The sequence below is a fragment of the Parambassis ranga genome, chromosome 6 (genome assembly GCF_900634625.1).
Source record: "Parambassis ranga chromosome 6, fParRan2.1, whole genome shotgun sequence".
Taxonomy (NCBI): domain Eukaryota; kingdom Metazoa; phylum Chordata; class Actinopteri; family Ambassidae; genus Parambassis; species Parambassis ranga.
In genome coordinates, this window is record NC_041027.1 from 13,388,057 (window position 1) to 13,409,911 (window position 21,855).

Sequence of the window (21,855 nt, forward strand, 5' to 3'; positions counted from 1 at the left end):
TGAACTTTTCATTTGTTTTTAAGTCTCCAGTGGATTGTAAAGTTCCACTGAAATGTGGGAAAATCGAACTAAATCTCGATTTAGGATTTGCTTAGTCTGGCTGTCCGGTCTGTAAGCTGCATTATCCGAGGTGAACAAGGCAGGCGGGCAGTGATGTGACAACTGTCATATGACAAACGTTTTGTAGACACTACAAAAAAAAGTCCTGGACCATCCTGGTCTTCATGCTGGAGTAAAACAATGTGTAAAAACTCTACAAAGAGGGTTGAAATGACAGATTTGTACGCAGGTGCTGCACCATCACACCACCCTGACAGTAAGTAAGTGTACAATAATGTCCAAGGTTTGACGTCTGCGTCTCTGACCGACCTTTTGATCAGCTCCTCCAGTCCACTCCTCATCTTCTCCATCTCTCCCAGACTCTCCTGAGTGGACCTGCTGTCCCCCTCCAGCCTCCGCCGGCTCTTCTCCAGCTCGCCGCGCTGATGGCGCTCCTGCTCCAGCTGGTACTCCAGCTGGTCACAAAGGACAAGAAGACAAACCAGCATGTTTCTTCTTCAGTAAGGTTCAACTAAACCATGCTCTCTGCAGCTGTAATCAATATGTGTGTTAAATTATATGTGCTCAGTGTTTCCTCTGCTCTGCCAGGCTGCGTTGGCTCACAGGGATACAATTAAGTCAAATAACTTGAAGTTTCCATTCTTCGTATTACTGCTGATAACCCTAATATGAGTAAAGGACAGAGTACTCACATCCTCTGCTTGCATCTGCAGCTTGGTCTTCTCTTTGGTCAGCTGGTTGACCTTCTCCTCTTCGCTCTGCAGGTCCTCGATGGCCTGCTGTTGGGTGAAACAAGAACAAGTTTGAGCCTGGCCTGCACATGTGTCCCTAAATCTCTGATCCCTCACCGCATCCATCTGCCTGCCATACTGGTACAAAGCTAGGAGCCGTTTGGTTGCACAGAGAACGTCGCCTCTAGTTTGCTCTGAAGCTGTGAGTTTCTTTTCATCATCTCACAACATGGATGACCGACTGAAACAGCTGTGAGTCTTTGTGGTGTTTTTGTCTCTGCAGATGTCTCTAAGACAACAAAAACTGTGGCCACAGGTTACACAATGGCTGCTACTGCTGCTCTTCTGGGAGGAATTTACACACAGGGCCTCACGTGGCTGCCATAGAACAGGATGATGATGGAAATAATCCATATCTGATCTTTGGATTGGATTAATGTCTTGTTACAGATTTTGTTTGCACATCAGGATCCTTTGCTCTCTTACCTGGCTGAGCTCCACCAGGTGTTCTTTCTCCTTCTGGAGCTTCTGCACCACCTCGTTCTTCTGCAGAAGCTGCTCCGCCAGCCTTCTCACCTCGCCGTCTGACAGCTGCAGCGAGAGGGTGAAGCTCACATGAAACATCATGCACTTCATTAGACTTCTCTCTGCCTGTGCTGAAGCCCTTCACTCTGTGGTTATTGATGCTTTCCTCTTGGGAAAGCAGCCATGACAGTTTGTGAACACACTGCTTTCCCGTGCATCGTAAAACAATTATCTCCTTTCATGACAGAAACAGATGTCATTATGGTTCTAATAGACATGAAAGACTTCTCTTTGCATGTGAACTGCAGAGATACATGAAGAGCCTGTGAAGGCGAGGCGGCAGATTCAGATAAGACACAATTTTTGTGTGAATTTCAGAAATCCTCTCAATCTTTGGATCCTTTGGACGCATCGCTCACAGCTGCCCTGACTGTTGTGACTGTGCAGACAGGTCTGGTCTTGCTGCATTCACTGTCCTCCTCCACCTAGTAGGAGACCAATTAGCCCAAAAAAAACCTGATCAAGTTCCTAAAAGTGTAACCTGATCAGAGTAAATCTGGAAAAGCTGAGTCAACACGGTCCTGCTCTGCTGAGAACTCTTCCTCTACACTACATTCCTGTGGCATTCCTGAACAGAGATAGCATCTTAATCCTTTAATACACCTCAGTGAAACAGATAAAGGGGTTTGGTGTTGGGGGGGGATGTAATGGAGACGTCAGAGCTGCCTCTGCTCGTTAGTATTTGCACAAAGACGGTGTGGAAACACTCGCCTGCTCCAAGACATCGACTAGATTATCGCTGATGTTTAAACAATCAGGCTCCGGGCGACTAAAGTCAAAGGAAAGCAGGAGCTGCAAAAATCTGACCTGAAGGGATTTTCTTAATTTTGAAAGTATTAGTCATCAATTTATTGTGGCTAATCCAAAAATGACAGCTAAAAATAAATGTGTGATTAGCATCAAATCATGTCCTACATGTCTGTCCTGCTCCGCCGCAGTCAGGGCGCTCTCCAGCTCATCCAGGTCCCGTCTGAGGCTGCTGCACTCGGCCTCCAGGCTCTCCTTGTGCAGAACCAGCTGGGCTGAGCAAGCCTCCTCCTCCTCCAGACGGTCCGAGAGGCCCGACAGCTGCCGCTCCAGCTCGCGCCGGGTCTTCTCCAGGTGGATGCAGTGCTGCTCAGACGCCTGGGCGCTCTCCTTCTCCTGCGTGAGGTTAAAAAAAGACAGAGAGATGTAGACTTTTATGCATTTGTTCACCTATCTTGTGCAAGCTGAACTACATGTTATTGATGAGCTAAAGTTCAAAACAATGTCATGCTTTTTTTGAGCATAAACCAAAGCAACAAAGTAACCATGTCACTGTTATAATTTAATGTCCCTAATAAATCCAGAAAATACTTTTTCTTTAATCCTAAAATGCCTCAAACCAGAGAGGTGAACTGAGGTGAGAACGACCTGCCACAGTTAGTGAAAGGCTGAAGGATGAAGGGTTAATATGAAGGGATTAGCCGAGTAAAACATCAAGACAATTATTTCATACAAAGAGGATCTTACCGCAGGATGAAACCTAACCCCTGTAAAGTCAGAAGAAACCTCCTCTGGGTTAGTTAAGAGCTAAAAGTCAACGCAGTGACGTGCAGCGCTGATCCGATAAGCAAGTTCCACCAAACGCCAGATCACTCAGTCCACTGCCATCCATAACAGGAGCGAAGTGAGCCGATTGTGAGAGCCTGCTCTGGTTACTGTTACTCTCTTATGGCCCAGTCATCATGGGCAAAGCATTTGGAAGGAGCTAATAGCATACCCACATATCTGGGCATTTGTAAGAAACGATCAGGCGACCACATTTCCATCTGCATTTATTTCCATAAAAAGCGCTCGCTCTGGGTTCTTTCCACGCCTTTTCTGTCAAACTTCCTCACATCACTTTCTGTTCTTGTGCTAAAAAAAACCCAAAAAAAGCTGCAGCGTTTGAACCTGCACAGGTGTCAACAGGTACCAGAAGGAAAACAAGACCAGTCAACTCACAGAGGACGCACAAGATGCACAAAGACCACTAAATCCTCAGCAAATACACCAGCACTGATAACTATGTACATGTGTGTGTATGTAGCTGCAGGTGTACATTTATGCAATGGAAAACATCCACATTTTCTGGGTTTCCATGGTAACACGACCCCAAGTTGTTGGCAACTTTGGTTTATCACTCATAGAATGGATTAATGTTGTTTTAGTCATGATCGACTTCTACTTTCTCGTTACCCACAGCTGCTAGTCTGTCCTCCAGTGTGGTGCTAAAGCTGTCCCAGTCCAATTCCTCAGGTTCTGGTTCTGGTCCGGCATCTACATGGTTCCCGATGGTTTCCTCTGAGTCATCACAGAGGGAGTGGCAATACTGACCTCGCCCCACAGACATCATCTCAGAGCTCCGTCCTGCAGCCTCTTGCAAAGAGCTTTAATCCCGTCTTTTCAACCGGCTTCGACCGCAGCTGTGCTGGTTGTTCCAGGTGGGTTTGAACAGAAGTCGTTCACTCGCAGCAGATCCTCTCTCGCACGGCACACTTACAGCTCTGCTCACCTTTCCTCACCTTCCTCCTGCTACTTAATCTGTCAGCCTTCTTTGCCTTTTTTTCTCTTCAATCAACCGTTCCACTGCGTATCATTGAACATCCAAACATTCCTCCACAGAGGCAGCAAAACACTGCAGGTCGTCACTTCTTCGCCTCTTCTGCCGTCTTCGGTCACGTCCTCCAGAAACAGGTGGTTCTCTCTTGCATTTGCAAGGGGTGGGGATACAAAGGTGTCCCACAGGGGGATGGTGGTGGTGGTGGTGGTGGTCGGTGTAGAGTGTCAGGCCAGAGGAAAAGCCTGTAACGTTGTGCAGTGCAGCCACAGAAGCGCAGCTCTCAGCTGTCCCATCAAAGCCACAGTGCAGAAAAGACAAGAAAAACCAGGGCAGTGTTCCAGAGTCAGAACGCCTTTTTTTCGGTTATAATTGACATAAATGTCTCGAGCGCCCACGCCCACATGCTCCCCCACCATGCCAAAGCATTCATCTTAGTGAGAACACAGGGCATATTGTGAGGGGATGTTTTTCTTGAATGAGGCCATCGAGAAGTAGACGAAGCATCGCCCAACCCTGTACAGACTTAACATCAATCACAGTCACAATGGGCACATGATGAAGTGTTTAATAATCCCAGGGGACCCTGCAGGTTCACAGTCATTAGCTTTAGCGCTCAGATGTGTTCATAAAAACGAACTGTGGGAACAGAAAGGCTGAAATAATCATACATTTCATGAATCAGAAACAGATGCAAGTTTGACCACAACAACACGTGGTCTTCAGTGAAGTCAGGTCTTCATATCTATCAGTTGGATCATGGCTGAATGACAAACACTCCAGTGCTGATACTCTTTGATGCCTACGAACTGGGCCTCCACCAGAATAAGACCATGAGATGTGGTTAAAATCTCCACAAGTACCGTTGCGAAGCCACAAATAATGTGAACTGAAGACACAGTCCCCAAACAAACAACAAAGTGGTCGAATTTGGTGATGAAAACACTGATTATTGTTTAGAAAAACAGCAGAGAAGCTTGTCGCAGATAATAATATTTGCTTTGTTATGAAAGGGTCCAGTGACTAGATCATTTTTTTAATGCATTTATTCTACAGGATCTGTGTAGAAATGTACTCATACGTGTCCTCTCTGAAGCTACAATAACACTGGCTCTAGCACTGCCCTGTGAGGATAAGCACGCTGCCAACGCCACTGAACCATGGAAGACGTCCAGCCACCAAAAAAAAAAGGATTTCTGAGAATCCATTTTGTTTTATTTTGACAATGTGGTCTGCGTTCTTGTGCAGAGAGGCAGCACAGAGGAATCTGTTCATGTTACTCCCACTGTCTGAGGCCGCAGAGGCCTCAGACGCTTGTGTCTCCAGACACCACTCATGTCCACAGCAGCTCCCTCCTATCTGACAGTAAACCGGATAAACAGCTAGTTCACGTCTGTATCAGATTTTTAATGATTCCAACCCAGCTCCGCTGCTGTTTCCAGTCATATTCTCTCATCAGGGGAGATCTGAACTGCAGTTGATAGTGATTACAGTGTTATAAGGACACGGTTACTGGATGAAAGCATTACAGGAAAGCCCTCTGGTTACACAGATGATCTTCGACTACGTCCGGCTGCTTCGTGCCAAACACAGCCCACGTTTGAATAGCGTCTCTGTGTAGTGGATTGCCTCCATAAGGAAGGTAGGAAGCCTGGCATTTAACTACCAGCTGCCTGTTAACGTGCTCAAGGTGAGATGAGTGATAATGCCGCAGGGAGGAGGAAGGCTGCGGGTTCATCTGTCGGATGCTTTTAAATGAAGATATTTATCAGAGGATCTCGTAAAAAAACAAAAAAAACATACGGGTGCTGTAATGTCAGTCTGCTGTTTACTGTGAAAGTAAAAAGAAAAATAAGAAAAGAAATAAACAAAGATGGCATCCTGGTGTGATGACTGGGTCGGTCCAGATATAGACAAAAAGGTGGAGCACGGTCGCTTTAGCTGGCAGTGCCTCCATGTTTTGTGGCTAGCTTGAGCTCAGTCTAAACTCACCTCTCAGTGGAGCTCCTCTCTCTCTCCAGTATGTTCCTGCATTTACTGGCTTCTCTTGAAGATCAAGTCTTCTATTCCTGAGCCTCTCTGCACCTCCCCCCTCCCTGCTTCATCCCTCCCTGCCAGTCTTTTGTCCCACAGTTTGCCTCGGGCCTCAGAACCGGTCCTGACTGAAAGATTTTCCACACATGCCGAATTGGGGCATCTGGACAGCTCTGCAGGAACACATTTATTTCCCATTAGCAGCAATTTGGAGTTAAACAGTGAACACTTTTCTCTGTTTGAAATAGCAGAGAAAAGAAATCCTCAAATTCCTCAATATAAATTTGCTTTCTTTCTTGTGGAAGTGAATAATGGAATAATAATCAGAGCTCATTTCTGAGGAGCTCATACAAACAGTTGTTGCTGCTCATCAACACAACAGACACACAGACTGAGTACAAACTCAACCTCCACAGAAGTGCCCCATCAACAAAGACCACTCCAAAAACAAGTCATGCAACAGGCTGCAAGCTCAGGAAGGAATCCACCCTCAGAACAACCATGGTGTGCAAGACAAACATGGACAAACCAGAGGGATGCTGGGAGGACAGATGACACACAGTCGGGACACTGAAGGCCTAACGCGAGTAAACTAAAGCCGATTAACAAAGAGGAATTTATCGATGTCTGAAGTTTCTCTTCAGCTTTGGCAAACATAGAACTTCCTTCTGGAAAACTGGAAGGTGTCCTCACAGCCTGCAGCTCTGACAAGAGGTCACATTTCTCACTGCAGACAAATCACAAGCACGGCTCCAAGATATGAATTAAGCTGGCTGATCTGTCTCCTTCACAGATTAATGACATTATTTATAGTTGGCTAATCTAAGCAGTAGTGGGAGCCAGCACACACCTGGTGATCTCAATAAAAAAGTAATGTTTTTCTGTAAGAGGCTCATAAAAAAAAGCAGAGAGGGATCATAGACGCTGCTTCTGCTGAAATTAAAGACTTTATAAAAGAATGTGGGCTGCAGAGGGAAAACGTTTTAACGTCAGGATGTGTTACGACATCAGAAGATCATAAAGTGTGAGCAAAATGGCGGCGGCTTCATGAAGAGTTCCACTGAATCCATGTGAAGAACCTGTTAAGGCTCTCGGCACCAGTAAGGACCGAGTCCCAGGAGCCAGCTCCACAAACACTGGCAGGAGCTCAGCTGCTCCCGCTCTCAGTGTGAGAAGTAAATACTACACAACGTCAGGGATTAGCCGCTGTCACTGCAGTGTTGGGGAGTAACGGATTACATGTACCGACGTTACATAATTAGATTACAAAATATGAGTAACTGTATTCCGTTACAGTCTAAAGAGAATGTAATCAGAATACAGTTACATCGTAGAAATCAGTGGATTACCCAATGGTACTTTCACGTATTTTTTCTCTCAGCTGGATGATCACATAAAAATCATCGTCTTCCTACAACAAAGATCCTGTTTACGGCCGATGTCTGACTCTCCCGATCGCTTGTCTCATATGATTGTGATATGTGATCATAAACATGTGTATGACAGTGAATAATAGTCATTGGAGTGAGAGCTCTTTCTGTCAGTCATGATGCTGGTTCACTGTTAGCGTCACTTGAAGGAGCGAACTAGTTAGCTGCTAGCTACTGTTAGCTGCTAGCTAACTCCGTCCAAAACTGAGGCTGATTAACATTTAAGTAGGAACGTGTCGCTTGCAGTCAGCTGGTTTTGGTTGTGTAAAATGACCTCTGGTTGCATTGTTTAAAAAAATATTATTCTGACGTTTCTGTTTCTGTTTACATGTTATATACGCTATACGTGCGTTACGTGTCAGGGCCCTTAGGCAAGGTCCTTAACGCTACTACTGCCTAACTCCAGAGCTACTCCTTCCAAGTAGCAGCAAAATAAATATATTTTTTAAACAATATTTAACTTCTTACCATGTTCTTGATCCATAACAAATACTTTTATTATCAAAATCCAGCTGCAAAGGAAAAAAACACACCTTTACCCTAGTGATGGCCAAATGAAGCAGCATTGAACCGCTTCATCAATTGTGTCAAGTATGGGTTCATTCATTCAAAGCTTCTTTTCAGTGACATCTAGTGGTGAAATAGGACACGGTGTCTTAATTACGTGATGAGTGTAACCAGGGTACATATATTTTAATGAAGACTGATTAATTGGTTTCGGTCAGTTGAGTCTATAAATATACGTATTGCAGTAGGAGCTTGTGGATATGTCTGGATAGTAATTCAAACATTTTTATTTTTGTTCCACTGTTTTTAGACTGAGCCGTTTTCAGCAAAGTCTCACGTTACGAAGCTGTGTCGAGTGATTGGAACCAGTCGTGTGATTCACTGAGGGGACATCATCGGTCACGTGGGTTTTCCCGCACCAAAGCAAGCTTCGAAGCTGTAAATGCTGTTTCAACATCGAAGCTTGTATCGAAGCATCTGTGTCAGGTGACCATCACTAACTTTACCCGCATGCAAAAATAACTAGAAAAGGGCATTTCCTGAAGAAAATGCTTGTTTGATTGCTGCAGCTGAAGCATTGCTTTGAACGCTGATGTGAAGGATTGATCTGAATTGCTGGAGAATCAGAGCAAATCAGAGCTTTGTATGCCTCTGTGTGTCAGCCTGTCACCATGGTAACAGCAGAGGAGACCTCAAAAACCACTCCAACTTTGAGAGCCTGGCGTGCGGAAATTATTCGGAATTAGAAAATTCTGAATACAGGTTTGATAGAGCAGCATCTAATGAGCGTTTTAAGACTAAACTGGAGTCTGTAGCTTGAAATTTGTAGGAGGAGATACATTTGGCAGACGACCCTCGTTGAAGGGCTCTCTCATAGACTCCCATGTTAAAAATGACACCGAAATTGCTTAATATTTGAAAAACTATAATGTTTTGAAAAAAAACTTGAAGTTGACCCCGAATGTCCTCTGTGAGATGAACATTTTGATAGTTGAATGGCTGAAATCGGTCAATGTATGCTGAAGAGATTCTGCGCCAAAAAAAAGAAGAAGAAGAAAGAGGGTGAAGAACAATAGTTTGATTGCCTATCAACTAATAACTAATAATAATGTTGTGCAATACATCCCTATGTGTATATCTGTTAGCATAAACATGTCCAGATATATTATTTGATGCTGGGTATCTATTTGGATCAAACAATAAACTTCCTCTTCCCAGCAAATATGGGACGTGCCCATCACACAGTCCTCAGTCAGTCACGAAGTGTCAGCCTGGAGCCAGGAACCAGCATGGAGCCTGACAGCACTGTGACAGCAGTCTGAGTAAAACGCACACTCTGTGCTCTCTATAAAACGATCAGCTGGAAAATGGACAACACAGCAGTAAAAACCCACAGCATTAAAACAAGCTGGAACACAGCGGCTGCCATGGTGGCTGCCGCTCAGCTAGGGTATCATTATCCACTTAATTTCATCTACCCGGGGCTGGAATAATGACCACGTTTAAAATCACTTATTGAGCAGAATTTCAGGCTGAATCACAAGAAGTTTCAGAAACAAAAGAGGAACAACAAGTTTTTCTTTAAAAGAACAAAGAAGATGCAGCGCAGACTTACGGCTCGGTGTTTAGAGGCCGCCTCATTCTTTTCCTTGTTCAGCTGGCTGTTCTGCTCCTCCAGCTCCCGGACTCTAGAGAGGAGCCGGTCACTCTGCTCTATGGCTCTCCTCAGCTCCTCTCTCTCCCTCATCTCTGCCTCCACTGTGCAAACGTGCTGCAGCGACAGAGACCCGACCTGCACTCACACACACACACACACAGCAGGCTTGATATTTCAGCCTGGATCTCCTCTGAGTCTCTCTCAGTTTCGTTCACGTCTGTCCACCCTCACTTCACTCTCCATCCCCTCTCTTCTCTCATCCACATCTGCACACATGCCAAAGAGCTTTGCATGCATGCATGTATGCAGACACACACACACACACACATTTCTGACCTCCTGCTGGCCTTATTTATCTGGAACAATTAAAAAGAATCCTCCTTGCTCGTGCAATGCTGCAGTCATAGAGAAACGTTGAAAATAAAGTGATTAGTTCAGCACTATAGCATCAATATGCTAGCTGACTGTTTACTTTATATGAGGGTAGTGCTTCTTAATATAGAGACCAGATTTGTGACCACAATATGAGCATTTCACTTAATGTGTTTTCTTTTCTTCAGTAGTCCACCAGATCACCAGACATCTGTCAGCCCCCATAAGTCAACACAACACACACACACTGTGACATGAACCAAAGATGCAGTTTTGCACTGGAGCTTGGTTCGCCAGGGTCTGAGCATATAGACGGCTGTCTGCTGCATGCATCTCCAGTTCATGACAGAATCAATCAGGCTACTTCTATATTTTCTCTCTGCACCTAGCAAGATCCCACAAGTAAATCTGGCTTTATGTGCAAAGCGAAAAACACAACACGTGGACCTGGAAAAACAGATGTGAGCTCATTTTCCATAGTGGGATCTGAAGAAGAAGAGGAGGCAGTTTAAAAGGGAAAGCAGAGACACACACACACACACACACACACACAGAGGGAAACCTGTTGCTGCTTGAGTGTCAGTATCTGGAAAAAGAGCTGTCATGAGCTCAGCTCTCTGACAGCCGGTTTATCTGTAAACCCTGACAAACTGTGCGGTTTGTCAGCGAGGAAATGAGACAGGGAGTCAGCATCACCTGTGTGTGCCGATAATTATGATGTTGTCTAAATAAGGTTTAGCACATGTGTGCCCTAACCGCCATGAGGATTTACCTTTTGACACACCTGAACTTCCTTTGCCTGTAGTCAGTTTGAACACACAATGAGTGCAGCTGTCAGTGCGGGATTTGCCATCGCACTCAACATCAATCTGTGCACTAATGCCAGAAAAAAAGGAGAGGAAGACAAATGTGACACATCAATGGTTCACCTTTAGCATGATCACACGGCTCAGCTGCTTTAAGCCGGCGCTATTGTCGACAATGCAACAATACTGGCGGCTAAATGCTCTTTTTGTAACAGCACAATCCCTCTTTGCACGATGAATGCAGGCTAAACCCGAGCAACGTTTGCATGTTTGGACTTGAAGCTCAGAGGTAAACCTCTGCACCTCTGGTCCCAGTAAAACTCATTTTCCATCTGATTCACAGCTCCGTAAACTTGTTTTTTTTTTGGTCCCAGAGCAACTGCCACTTCCTCTGATTGCCGGCATTCCTGCTCTGAAGATACAGTAACTGGAATATTGACCTCCATTTTTCTCAGAAATTACACATTTAAAAGGCTTTTAGATGCCATTCCATTGGGGAATTACTTTACAGTGCAGTACCACATTTGGCCACTAGATGCTGACAAACTAATGTGTTAGTAAATTCTTACTTTGTTAGTAAGTCTTTAATATCTGCCATACGGGAAGTAGCTCGTGACACTGGGAGTATCAAGCCTTTATTATATATAAAATAAATACATTATGTAATGTTCATCTATGTATTTATGTAACAAGGTACGATGTCACTGCTGTTTGGAATATCTATAATGGTCTTTTTATTCTAGTGCTATAGTTATATTTGTGAGGCTGAGGAACACCGTCTTGGACACGATAGTGAGCAGCACGGGGGCACCCCAGGGCACAGTACTGTCTCCATTCCTGTTCACACTCTATACATCGGACTTCAGACACTGCTCACAGTCCTGCCACCTGCAGAAGTTCTCAGGCGACTCTGCCATTGTGGGCTGTACCAGCAGAGGTCGGGAGGCGGAGTACATGAGTGTGGTGGACAGCTTCGTGGAGTGGTGCGGACAAAAGCACCTGCAGCTGAATGTCACAAAGACAAAAGAGCTGGTGGTGGACTTCAGGAAGCACCAGACATTCCCAAACTTGGTCAGCATCAAAGGTACCAACGTGGACATTGTGGACAGCTATAAATACCTGGGTGTCCACATTGACCGCAAACTGGACTGGTCCACAAACGCACAGGCAACATACAAGAAGGGACAGAGTCGCCTGTATCTCCTCAGGTCCTTTAATGTCTGCCAGACCATGCTGCAGATGTTTTACCACTCTGTGGTCTCCAGCGTCATCTTCTATGCTGTAGTGTGCTGGGGCAGCAGGAGGAAGACGGCCGACACCAACAGACTCAACAAGCTCATCAGGAAGGCTGGCTTGGTCCTGGGAGTGGAGCCGGAGTCTGTGGTGGAGGTGACGGCGAGGAGGATACTGAGGAAACTCCTCAGTATTCGTAACAACGCGTCTCACCCCCTGTATGTACCCCATCAGTCTCCGTGGGCATCCTTCTTGCCTCTCTTCACTTTCTGTGGTGCGCTTGTACTGTAAAGGCTCCAGTGTGCAAACTGCTCCCAGATGACTGGACCGCAGGGTGAAGCCTGGCCTCCAGCTGAACTCTGGATCCAGGTCACGGAGGAAGGCACAGGCAGCCTTTGATCAACGAAGCACCTCACAGTTCACCCATGTGGTTGGCTGACTGTGGGTCAGGTACAATAATACCAGCTCATAAATCACATCAGTGACATGATTGTTGTCATGTAATCACACCGGAGAGATGGCTGTCGACATTATAAATGCAGTGCAGGGGTTCTGCCCTCATCACTAACACTTAGTGTTCTAAGTGTCTGAAATACCTGACAGCTCGTAGACAACACTGACAACAGAACAGACACAAACATGGTTTTATCTGGAGGTCAGCAGGATTCCTTTGAATTTAGCACCGTTTGAGATGAGACACACGCGCAGGCACAAAGTATTCTCCTGACCCGCATGCAGCATCATCAAAGCAGAAAACCAAACAGCTTTTTTCTGTCTTTGTTGGCAGACCCCAGCTGTGTGTGTGTGTGTGTGTGTGTGTGTGTGTGTGTGTGTGTGTGTGTGTGTGTGTGTGCCATACTGGTGTACGTCACAAACCATCAGTTAAGGAAACAAATCAATTACTTGCTGGATAATGATCATCATTACACCACACACTCCATCCTCTGCTTTTAAATAACTCCAAACTCACATGTAGACACAGAACATGTGACTCTGTGGTTCAACAAGCAGGCAGCAGCTAGCTTAGCATTGCTGCGTACGCACTCTTCAAAAGTCTGCAAAGCTTTTCACACTCACACAATTTTGTATAAAGATGGCCCAAACATCAACCCTTGGATTTTTTTATGAACACAGTTTTGAACCCCGGTGCGTTAGGCTCCAGGTGCCTCCATCTTGGAGTCTGTCTGAACTCTCAGTCCATCCACATATGGGCAAAGAGGTGGAGCTAAGGTGAGCAGACAGTCACACAGTCTGAGGTTTAGGTTTCAGACTGTAAAATCAGATATTTAAACATGGAGGTCTATGGGGATTGATTTGCTTTTGGTTCCACCATCTAGTAGCCACTTGAGGAACTGCAGTTTTTTAGTGCTCTTGCAGTTGCTTCAGATCTAGCACAGGTCAATAACTGTACAAGCGCAAAAAACGCTGTCTGATGCTTGGATTCCTTCGCAGTATGTGCATGTTCAGTATGTAAGCATGACATAAAACATTAGTCTTTGGCTGCAGCAGCCATTTGAATAAACACAGGCAATTTAAAAATCTACAACAAACCATTAAAGAAACACCAACACGTGATTCTACGCACTCTGACGCCCCCTGCTGATTAAAGTTTCCTTCTTTTCCAGAGGCCTGCAGCCAGGAGGACTCAGTGACAGATGAGCTCAGAGACAGGACAACAGAGGAAGAAGAAGTGGAGAGACACTGCAGTGTGAGGGGAAGAAAGGAAGGTTTCTTACGTGAGCCAGAGGTCTGCGGTGCAGAGCGCCGGTGGGTCTGTACTGGTGGAAGTCAGTCTGGATCACACACACTCTCTTCTCCATCCTCACAGCTCAAAGCCGCCCATGCTGTCTTCACTCAGGAGTTCTCAGGGGGAGGACACAAAGCATGTGTGAGCCTGTGTGTGTGTGTGTGTGTGTGAGACTCTCTTGAAGCTGTGTGTGAGAGTATTACGCATGCTACCTGACCCTAAGAGGAGCACGAGGGAGGACGGGAGGGAGGGAGGTGAGGAGCTAAACATGAACAAGCTTGAACACCCTCATCCCTTCACACACACACACACACACATACACCCCAGTCCCACACGTGCACACACTGCTCCTGCCTCCTCCCCAAAGACATGGCACTATCAGACACAACCATATGGAACACACACACACACACGTCAACTTTAAAAACAGAGCATTCCTGTGTACAGGCTAATTAACCCAAAAATGTCAGGCAGCGACACACTGCTTTGTGGTGCATATTTTATCATACAAGGCTGCTTTGTGAGCCAAAATGAACCTTTTATAGTGAAAGAAGTCTGTTATAAAAGCAACAACACCATGTAGACATGTAGCCGGACCCCATCAAGCTGCAGTTCCTTTATTGGCCACTTGAGGGTGGCTCTAAAAGTAAAAGTAGACCTCCATGTTAAAATGCAGAAAATAGGCCTTATCTTGCTCATTTAAATGTTTAAGATCCAAGATGGCGGACAGAAAAAAACTAGTGTGGTGTCAGAGAGAGCAGTGAAGAGAAGGGACCTGTGATTGTGCAACCATCCTGTTAAAACCCTGTGAAATGAAATTATTCATGTGGAAGTAATCTCAGAGAGGATTCTTAAAATAATGAGCTGCTCTTAATTCTTCACCCCTCCCATTCTGCTTTTCATTTGCCTGCCTGTGTGTGTGTGTGTGTGTGTCAAGGTGTCAGTCAGTCTTGTGCTCCGTGGCTGCAGGCGGGAGGAAATCATGCACGAAATCATATGTTTACCTTGCAACAGAGGAAAAAATGACAGCAGAGGGCGAATGATCTTGTTTCATCTTACGGGTATGAGAGCGACAGGTCAGTGAAGTTTCTAATCAAGCTGGCAGTGGAACAGTCGGGTTTTCACGGGCTTATTGTCTGACAGGATCAGCAGGTTTGTGCTTTGCAGACTGGATGTCAGCTCAAGAATCTGACCTCCTACTCATGAAAAATGTTCAAATTATTATTCACAAGTAGTCTTGGAGCCTGTTTTTTGTTTCTCTACCTCAGAGCAAAACCATGTTACATGTGACAGGATTCCACCGTGATGGGTCACAACATAATAAACGTATCTGTGTCATAGGTAGTTATGAAATACTGCCCCCAGGTGGCCAGGAAATACATGTGAGCAGCTTTAAACTGTGTTACATGCTCTCATAGATAGCTGGGTTATAGGCTCCAGCCCCGCTGTGACCCAGCACTGCAGGACGAAGCAGGTTCAGGTGATGGATGGATGCTTTTATTGAGTAGTAAACATGTCTGTCATTACATATTTAAAATGTCACTGCTGCAGATGCAAAACATTTGAATCAGTTCAAGACCTTCCAGGCAGTTTGTGGACACGCTTCACTCCTGTTTTTTAGTCAAATTCTCCCCTTCAATATAAAGTCATACTCATTTTTTGCATTGTCTGCAATCAGAAACCTGCAGAATCTGTGTAACGTGGCTTTCTCTGTGCAGAATAGTTGGTATTTTTTGGTGTCTTGAGTGCAGAAAGCCTGTTTTAAGTTCATTTCTAGGTGAAACATATGGTTGTTTTAGTGAATATTATGATTTTAAGCATAGATTTCTTATGTAGCAGAACACTACGTCACTCAGGATGAGATCAAGTTCCATTAAAAGCTGATAATCTGATGATTCTTTCTGTTTTTTAGTGCTTTGTGTAAATAATTTCAGTTTTCTACAGGGCTTCTGGTTGCCGGCTGTGATTCTTCACTTCAGACATGCTTTGTTCTGTTCTGTCAGCCTTCTACTTAGAACATGATGAACACTCCTAGGAGGGAAAAAAATGTTGCACTTAAGAAGTGACACAGAAGAAGTGCTGACAGTTTCCCAGGCTTCTTTTTCCAATCCAAGCCTAAACTCCCCAAAAACCAATGAGCTAAAATCAATCACATCCTTCTTTCCAGGCCCTTCTGGGGAACGCTTGTTTCTGTAAGAGCTTTTCAGATTTGCTGCGCTGCTCTCTTCGTCTCGTGGAGCTTATCTTTGGCAGGGATTTACTTTGGCGTGGGGCCATAAGTCTCAGAGAAAGCCCCCTACTGTTTCAGAGGTAGGTGCTTATCTGGATGGCCACAAGCAAAGAAAAACTATCACCAGAAGCACCACCTAAACATTCTGCTCTTAGTGTCTCTTCCACATGACAATGAGGACGTGCAGTCGGATCCATCTGCTTTGCTACACGCTAAAACACACAAAACAGCTAAGCAGAACATTAAAGCAAACATAACTCAGGATCATACAACGTAGTAAAAAATACTTTTCCATAAGGCAGCAGGATAATCGCTGGCTTTTACCTGTTAATTGCAGTAATCCAGCTGCCTTCCATCACTGTGTAATTATAGTTTGATTTGTTGTTATCTCCTTGTAAGAGAATAGCCGTCTTCCTCGCAGATCTGAGATCAGCTAAACATCAATGAAGTCGATGTGAACACGGCTGGTTCTGATCTGGAGTCAGACGTCAGAGGTGATGTGTCTGCTCCCGTCGTCTTGTCCCGGCTTGTTCGCGGCAGGTTGTCTGCCTGTGCATGACACATGTTTATGGAATTTGATTAATTAAAGGTTGGCAGCTGAATCTTGACATAAAGATTACAAACTGTGGTGCAGGGGCCCCACTTATATGTGTATACAATGACACATCACACATGTTGTGGTCTTCACAAGCCACAAAAGCATTAAAAGGATCACAATTCAGCCTCTATAGATAAAAAATGGAGGCAGGTCATGAACTGCGTGGTTAAAGAATGAGAATTTGATTTAATAAAATATCACAGTTATCTTGTATAAAATGTGTCCATTAGCTTAACTTAACATGTTTTTTTCTCATCTATAATAATAATAATAATCATCATCATCATTGTCAATAATAATAATCAATAATGCTTTCTGCAGAACTATAAGCAATCACTACAAATAACACATCTTGTCTTCAGCAACTGTGGTAAATTTCGGACCTGTAGGCCTAACGTTAAAAAAACCGGATGCTTTTAGTGTCCCTGAATCTCTCTGAAGGAGGTGATTGGCTAAAACCTCGAATGATTAGGTCTCATTAGCCAATAGCTGCAGGCCGGCTGGGATGCGCTTGCTTTACTAAACGGCCTGTCCAGGTGTGAACACTGAACAGAATATGACACCTATGCCGCCATTTTGACGGCAGCAAGGTAAACAAAAACATGCGTACCCAAACATACCGCTAAGATGGCGGCTACACCGGCTAAAGTTTGATGTTTAGTTGAGAGAAGAAGCCTGTGGACGGTTAAAATGGACTTCAGATGGGAGTTTTTACAACTTTGGACACATTTAACGTGCTCGTTATCGGACTGTTTTGGAGCGAGGGGATGTCAGTAATCAACAACTTGTCACAAGGCTCTAAGGTAGGGAGTCTCCATTTTCTGTGTTCTTTTTGTATGTTGATAAATACGCATCAGTTGCACATTAACGCTTATTGTGTCTGTGAGATGAACTGAGTGGTTGAATTGTGGTTGAATTATTTGTTAAAGTTAACCAATTTATGACATCATAAGACTTGAAATACATGTAGCGGGTCGTCGGCGACCTGGTGTATATGATCAGGAAATTATGTTTAAACCGTTTATGAATATGAATATGAATTATATGTGATGAAACCCCTGTTTTGTTTTCGAGTAAAATGTACTAAATGTACTTAGTGTACTAGCTGATACTCCCTGTGGTAAAGTAATAAATAAAATAATAAATAAATAAAAATGGTAAAGTAATAAATACATTATGTAAGGTGCATTTATATGGTAGGAGGATTACTGCTGTTTGGAGTATCTGTAATGGGTTTTATTCTAAAGTAAATGCCGGCTAGCCCCACATTACAGTACTGAAGTACTCATGACACTGTCCTGGTCCGATAAAACGAGCGGCTTCAGCTCATCCATGGGATAGCGCAGTGGTTACCGTCTTCGGTTACCACGCGGTAGGCGCGGGTTCGAATCCTTAACAAGCCACATGGGAACTCTAGTGAGATCGATCCCGTTTGATTTCTTTTCTTCTGTTTGAAGGAAAACGGTGTATAGAATAACCACTGAATTGTAAGGGTTTAACATCTTCATTCATACTTATCATAGGTAATTGGTGGGAGTGTGTGTTAATGCGTCTCCATGACGACGTCACACGTTGGTATAATGTAATGTAATAATCTTGGGATATTTCCTGTCATGCTAAGCTAAGCTAAGCAACTGATATTCTGAATAATATTTGAAAACACTCATATGAGAGGACATGATTTTAGGAATGTGTAAAGATGATTTGATGTCACTTTAAGGCTGATGCCAGTCTGTGGCTGTATGTACCCTGTGATGTGTCAGTGCAGAGCTCTGATCTCCACAGAGCCAGCAGCAGTGAACTCTGTGTGATGAACTCTGTGTGGCTTCACCACAGCTTTACACAGCAGTGAGAGTTTTCTCCATAAATCACAGGCATGTGTGGGAACATCTGGGAAATGTGGAGGATGTTGATTTAAAATAAATGCACTGTTTTGCCACTGACCCTGCAGTCAAACTCTGTAACTTTATTAGCTCAGTTTAGTTTCAAAACATCAAAAATGTTCAGATTTCTAGAAGATAAATGTCTCCCTCTAGTGGCTGTACTCCCTCCTCTCAACAGCTGACTGTTGCTGTGTTACTGGATATAGTAACAATAATATTAATACCCAGTGCAGACACTTTTGTTCTTTATGTTTCTTTGCTGTATCCTTACAAATCATAAATGATTTGGCCATTTTGTACGGTAAACAGAAATTCTGTTGCAGCTCTCTGTAGGCAGCTCTACAGATTAATGGCACTTTCAGGCTGTGTAAATATCATCCACACAATCCCTACTCTCCTCTGTATACAACGATGTTCTTGTCTGTCTCATAGATCTTAATTTCATAGAGCAGGTTGGGCAGGAGCGTCTTCACCATGTTGTCCCAAATGTAAACAGCCAGGTTCTCTGTTGTGCTGATGGGCGGAAAGACAGGAAGGGTCAGTGATGGACAGAGGCGTTCTGTCGAAAGTACTTTGGACGGGTACACACCTGACCACACGGGCAAAATAAGGGACGTCCTTATCGAGGTTTTTATGGTCCAGTGGGATCATGATGACTTCCTGTCATAAGGGACATCAAGGGTAAAGAAGTGCAGAACAGGCTGTGCCTTATATTTTTCAATCTTACCTCTATACATTTCTTCAGGTCTGTCAGGTTCATGACCATGCCAGTTATAGGATCGATCTGCAGAGACAGGGTTGTACAGTGTGTGTGTGTCTCCTTTTTAGATTTAGTTTCAACTGAACATCACATCTGTCTGCTGTAAGTTCTACTTTTAGGTTTTTAAATCCTTCATAGCTACCTGCTGTTGGACACTCACCTTTCCACGCACTGTTACCTCCACTGTGGAGAGAAACGAGAGCACTGATCTAACAAGTCAAATGTGCAGCATTTGTCTTGGTGACGTGTGAGCGGGAGCAAACAAACAAACCTTTGTAATTGTGTCCATGTCCGTTGGGGTTGTTGCATTTTCCGAATACTTTCTTATTTTCTTCGTCACTCAGGTCAACGCTGAAAAAAGATTTGTAGACACCAGTGAGTGAAGCCTGCTGCACTGATTTTTATTTATTTATTGTCATTGTTTGTCTTTTTTTTTTAAACAAGGCAAACAAGAGCAGTATGCTGGGGCTTTATTGACATATGCTGCCTTCAGGAGCATCTTGTAAATCACATACTTTTCTACATAGTAACTGTAAAGTCGAACTGTTTGTATAGTTCCATAGTTAGTTTAAACTTATAATTAAATATATTAAATTAGTGATATTGTTCCAAAAACGTGTGCAGACAAAAGTTGCATACCTTCACGGTCCGTATGACATACCTACGTGTGGTAGGTATCTGTTTTACGACAGCTGAGTCTGCACGTGAACGCAGCATTAGCATTTGAGCTACAAATCCCACAAACCAATGCAAACAGCTCGTAAACACGGCAGTAGGAACACATGTAGCCGCCGGTGTCATCACCTCCACCTCACATGCGCTCTTCAGCGCACAGATCGTGATTTGATCGCGAGGATCTCCGAAGTAAAAACCCACGTTAGACTTTTAACTCTTTCACTGGCGGCAGTCCACGCAGCGCAGCTACCGGCTGCCAGACCTGCCTCCTTTTTTATGACCCAGCGGACGGAGGAAGGTGAGGTGGGGGTGGAGGTGAGGTACCTGTGGAGTCGGTGGCAGGCGCTGAAGCTCTGGACCCGGGTGATGTATCCGATACGCTCCGTTGCACCGCCGCTCACAGACGACCCGGCCATGACTAGTACCTGAGAGGGGGGAGAGAAGAAGAAGGCGGATGGCTGGATGGATGGATGGATGGATGGAGGGATCGAGGAATTATCTTTATCTTAGAGGCCGGAATGAGAGGGGATGAAATGTGCAGCCAAAGCTCCAGCCCCTGTGACGCACGCTGCGCGGTCATTGGCTCGAATCAGGGCGTAAATACAAGTCACGTGGCACAGACGCGCATGAAAACCCCTCAGGCTAAACGGGGGTCAGCGGTGTTGCACGCCAGATTTTTCTTATACTGACGCATTCAGATGCACAAAAAGTAACTGATTACAGTTACAAAAGTAATGTTACATCCTGTAGCAGTGTGACAACATCATTAAATTATTGATTTCCATTGCAAAGGATCTGAACAGGTTAAAATAATCAAAGAAATCATCTTAAAGTAAAATGGAGCATGTGTAGTTAATGTCCATGTTCAGTCCAGAAGCAGCTATGGACAGGTCTGTGTGTCATGAGGCAGGCTGTGGGCATCAAGTGAACAGAGAGGCTGCTGATAACAAACAGGCATTCAGCATGTTTACTGTGTCAGTGTTCCTGCTGTAGATTCATGTTATGATTCATGTTAATCAGACATTAATGGATGGACCTGTGTTAGCAGACAGCAGCTAACTAGTTAGCTAACTGAGCCAGAGCACCGGCATCATGACTGAGGCTCATTATAGAAACACAGCTGGCAGCGTGACACCACCTCCATGCAGAGTCTGACCTCTCATCAGTCCAGCACTGTGTTCATCACATGGAACAAGGAACTACAGACACTGTAGAAATGTAGTGGAGGAGGAAGTACAGGTAACAGCTGCAACATGGAATGGAGGAAAAGTATAAAGTATGCACTATTATTTTTACTTAAGTAAAGTAGAAATACATAAAAACCTTTCAGAATAAGCTTAAACATTTTAAAGAATCTTTAAACACACTTCACACATGAATATGTGGGTACAGCGGATCTGCAGCTGGGTAGAGCTAGATTCAGTGTGAAGGAGTCAGGTCAGGGTTATGATAGTTAAACAGTTGTTTTATTTGTGCACATACATTGTTGTGTAACTACATGTATAAATCATGTGATAGGTTTACCTGTACAACAAGGCCTTTGTTACAACTTAATAAAGCGTCACAAGAATAAAAAAAAAAGCTCTGGCCCTCTGCAGCCTTATTCACATTCAGACGACAAATACATTGTATTTAAATACACTTCTCTATGCAGATGTTGTCATGGGTATTCAGAACTGCCCTGACAGTTATGTTGTGTGTGTGTCTGCAGTCGTGCATGTTTACAACACTTATCACAGATTTAGAATAAAAGCAGTTATAGCAAAACTATTTACAGTGAAAAATCATTTCTGTTTTTAAGACTTATTCTTTTGAATCTGTAGTAAACATTTAATTTTTTATATTTTACTTATTGTGGATACATAAACAGGTTTGAGTTCTTCAAAGTTATGTCTGTTTCCTCACGGTTTGGTACAGCATGACTGAGAAGATTAGTATATATAGTGGGAACAATCCTTTGTCACAATAACCTATTGACCTCGTC

The 21,855-nt window shown here is 44.2% G+C and overlaps 2 protein-coding genes across 5 annotated transcripts in view; both read right to left on the bottom strand.

Annotated features, from left to right (window-relative positions):
* LOC114437469 (putative uncharacterized protein MYH16) overlaps nucleotides 1–13,867 on the bottom strand; it is a 48,361-nt gene extending 34,494 nt beyond the window's left edge. For 2 of the 4 annotated variants that reach the window (XR_003670911.1, XM_028408180.1), the window contains exons 1-6: nucleotides 13,715–13,867; nucleotides 9,526–9,702; nucleotides 2,292–2,519; nucleotides 1,278–1,382; nucleotides 753–839; nucleotides 370–515 (exon numbers count right to left, since the gene is read on the bottom strand). Coding sequence is in view for 3 of the 4 variants with exons in the window: in XM_028408180.1 (XP_028263981.1) it covers nucleotides 370–515; nucleotides 753–839; nucleotides 1,278–1,382; nucleotides 2,292–2,519; nucleotides 9,526–9,702; nucleotides 13,715–13,798 (827 nt within the window). In the remaining variant the exon portion in view is untranslated. Of the gene's footprint in view, nucleotides 1–369; nucleotides 516–752; nucleotides 840–1,277; nucleotides 1,383–2,291; nucleotides 2,520–3,582; nucleotides 4,235–9,525; nucleotides 9,703–13,714 lie in introns of those variants that run through there. The other 2 variants (XM_028408182.1, XM_028408183.1) reach the window with 2 other exon arrangements.
* A 4,637-nt stretch (nucleotides 13,868–18,504) lies between these two features.
* On the bottom strand, nucleotides 18,505–20,451 carry pts (6-pyruvoyltetrahydropterin synthase). Its single transcript, XM_028408570.1, has 6 exons — nucleotides 20,196–20,451; nucleotides 19,468–19,547; nucleotides 19,357–19,379; nucleotides 19,164–19,220; nucleotides 19,026–19,096; nucleotides 18,505–18,949 (listed from the first exon to the last, which is right to left on the bottom strand). The coding sequence occupies exons 1-6, from the start codon at nucleotides 20,285–20,287 to the stop codon at nucleotides 18,826–18,828; spliced, it is 447 nt and encodes a 148-aa protein (XP_028264371.1). The 5' UTR covers nucleotides 20,288–20,451; the 3' UTR covers nucleotides 18,505–18,825.
* Nucleotides 20,452–21,855: the final 1,404 nt, after the last annotated feature.

Bases quoted from the DNA above. Each gene is read 5' to 3' on its own strand.
- pts (XM_028408570.1), bottom strand. From the start codon at position 20,287: ATGGCCGGGTCGTCTGTGAGCGGCGGTGCAACGGAGCGTATCGGATAC. The intron at 19,221-19,356 runs GTGAGTGTCCAA...CTGTCTCTGCAG, and splicing joins AGGTAACAGTGCGTGGAAAG to ATCGATCCTATAACTGGCAT. The intron at 19,097-19,163 runs GTAAGATTGAAA...CCCTTATGACAG, and splicing joins ACCTGAAGAAATGTATAGAG to GAAGTCATCATGATCCCACT.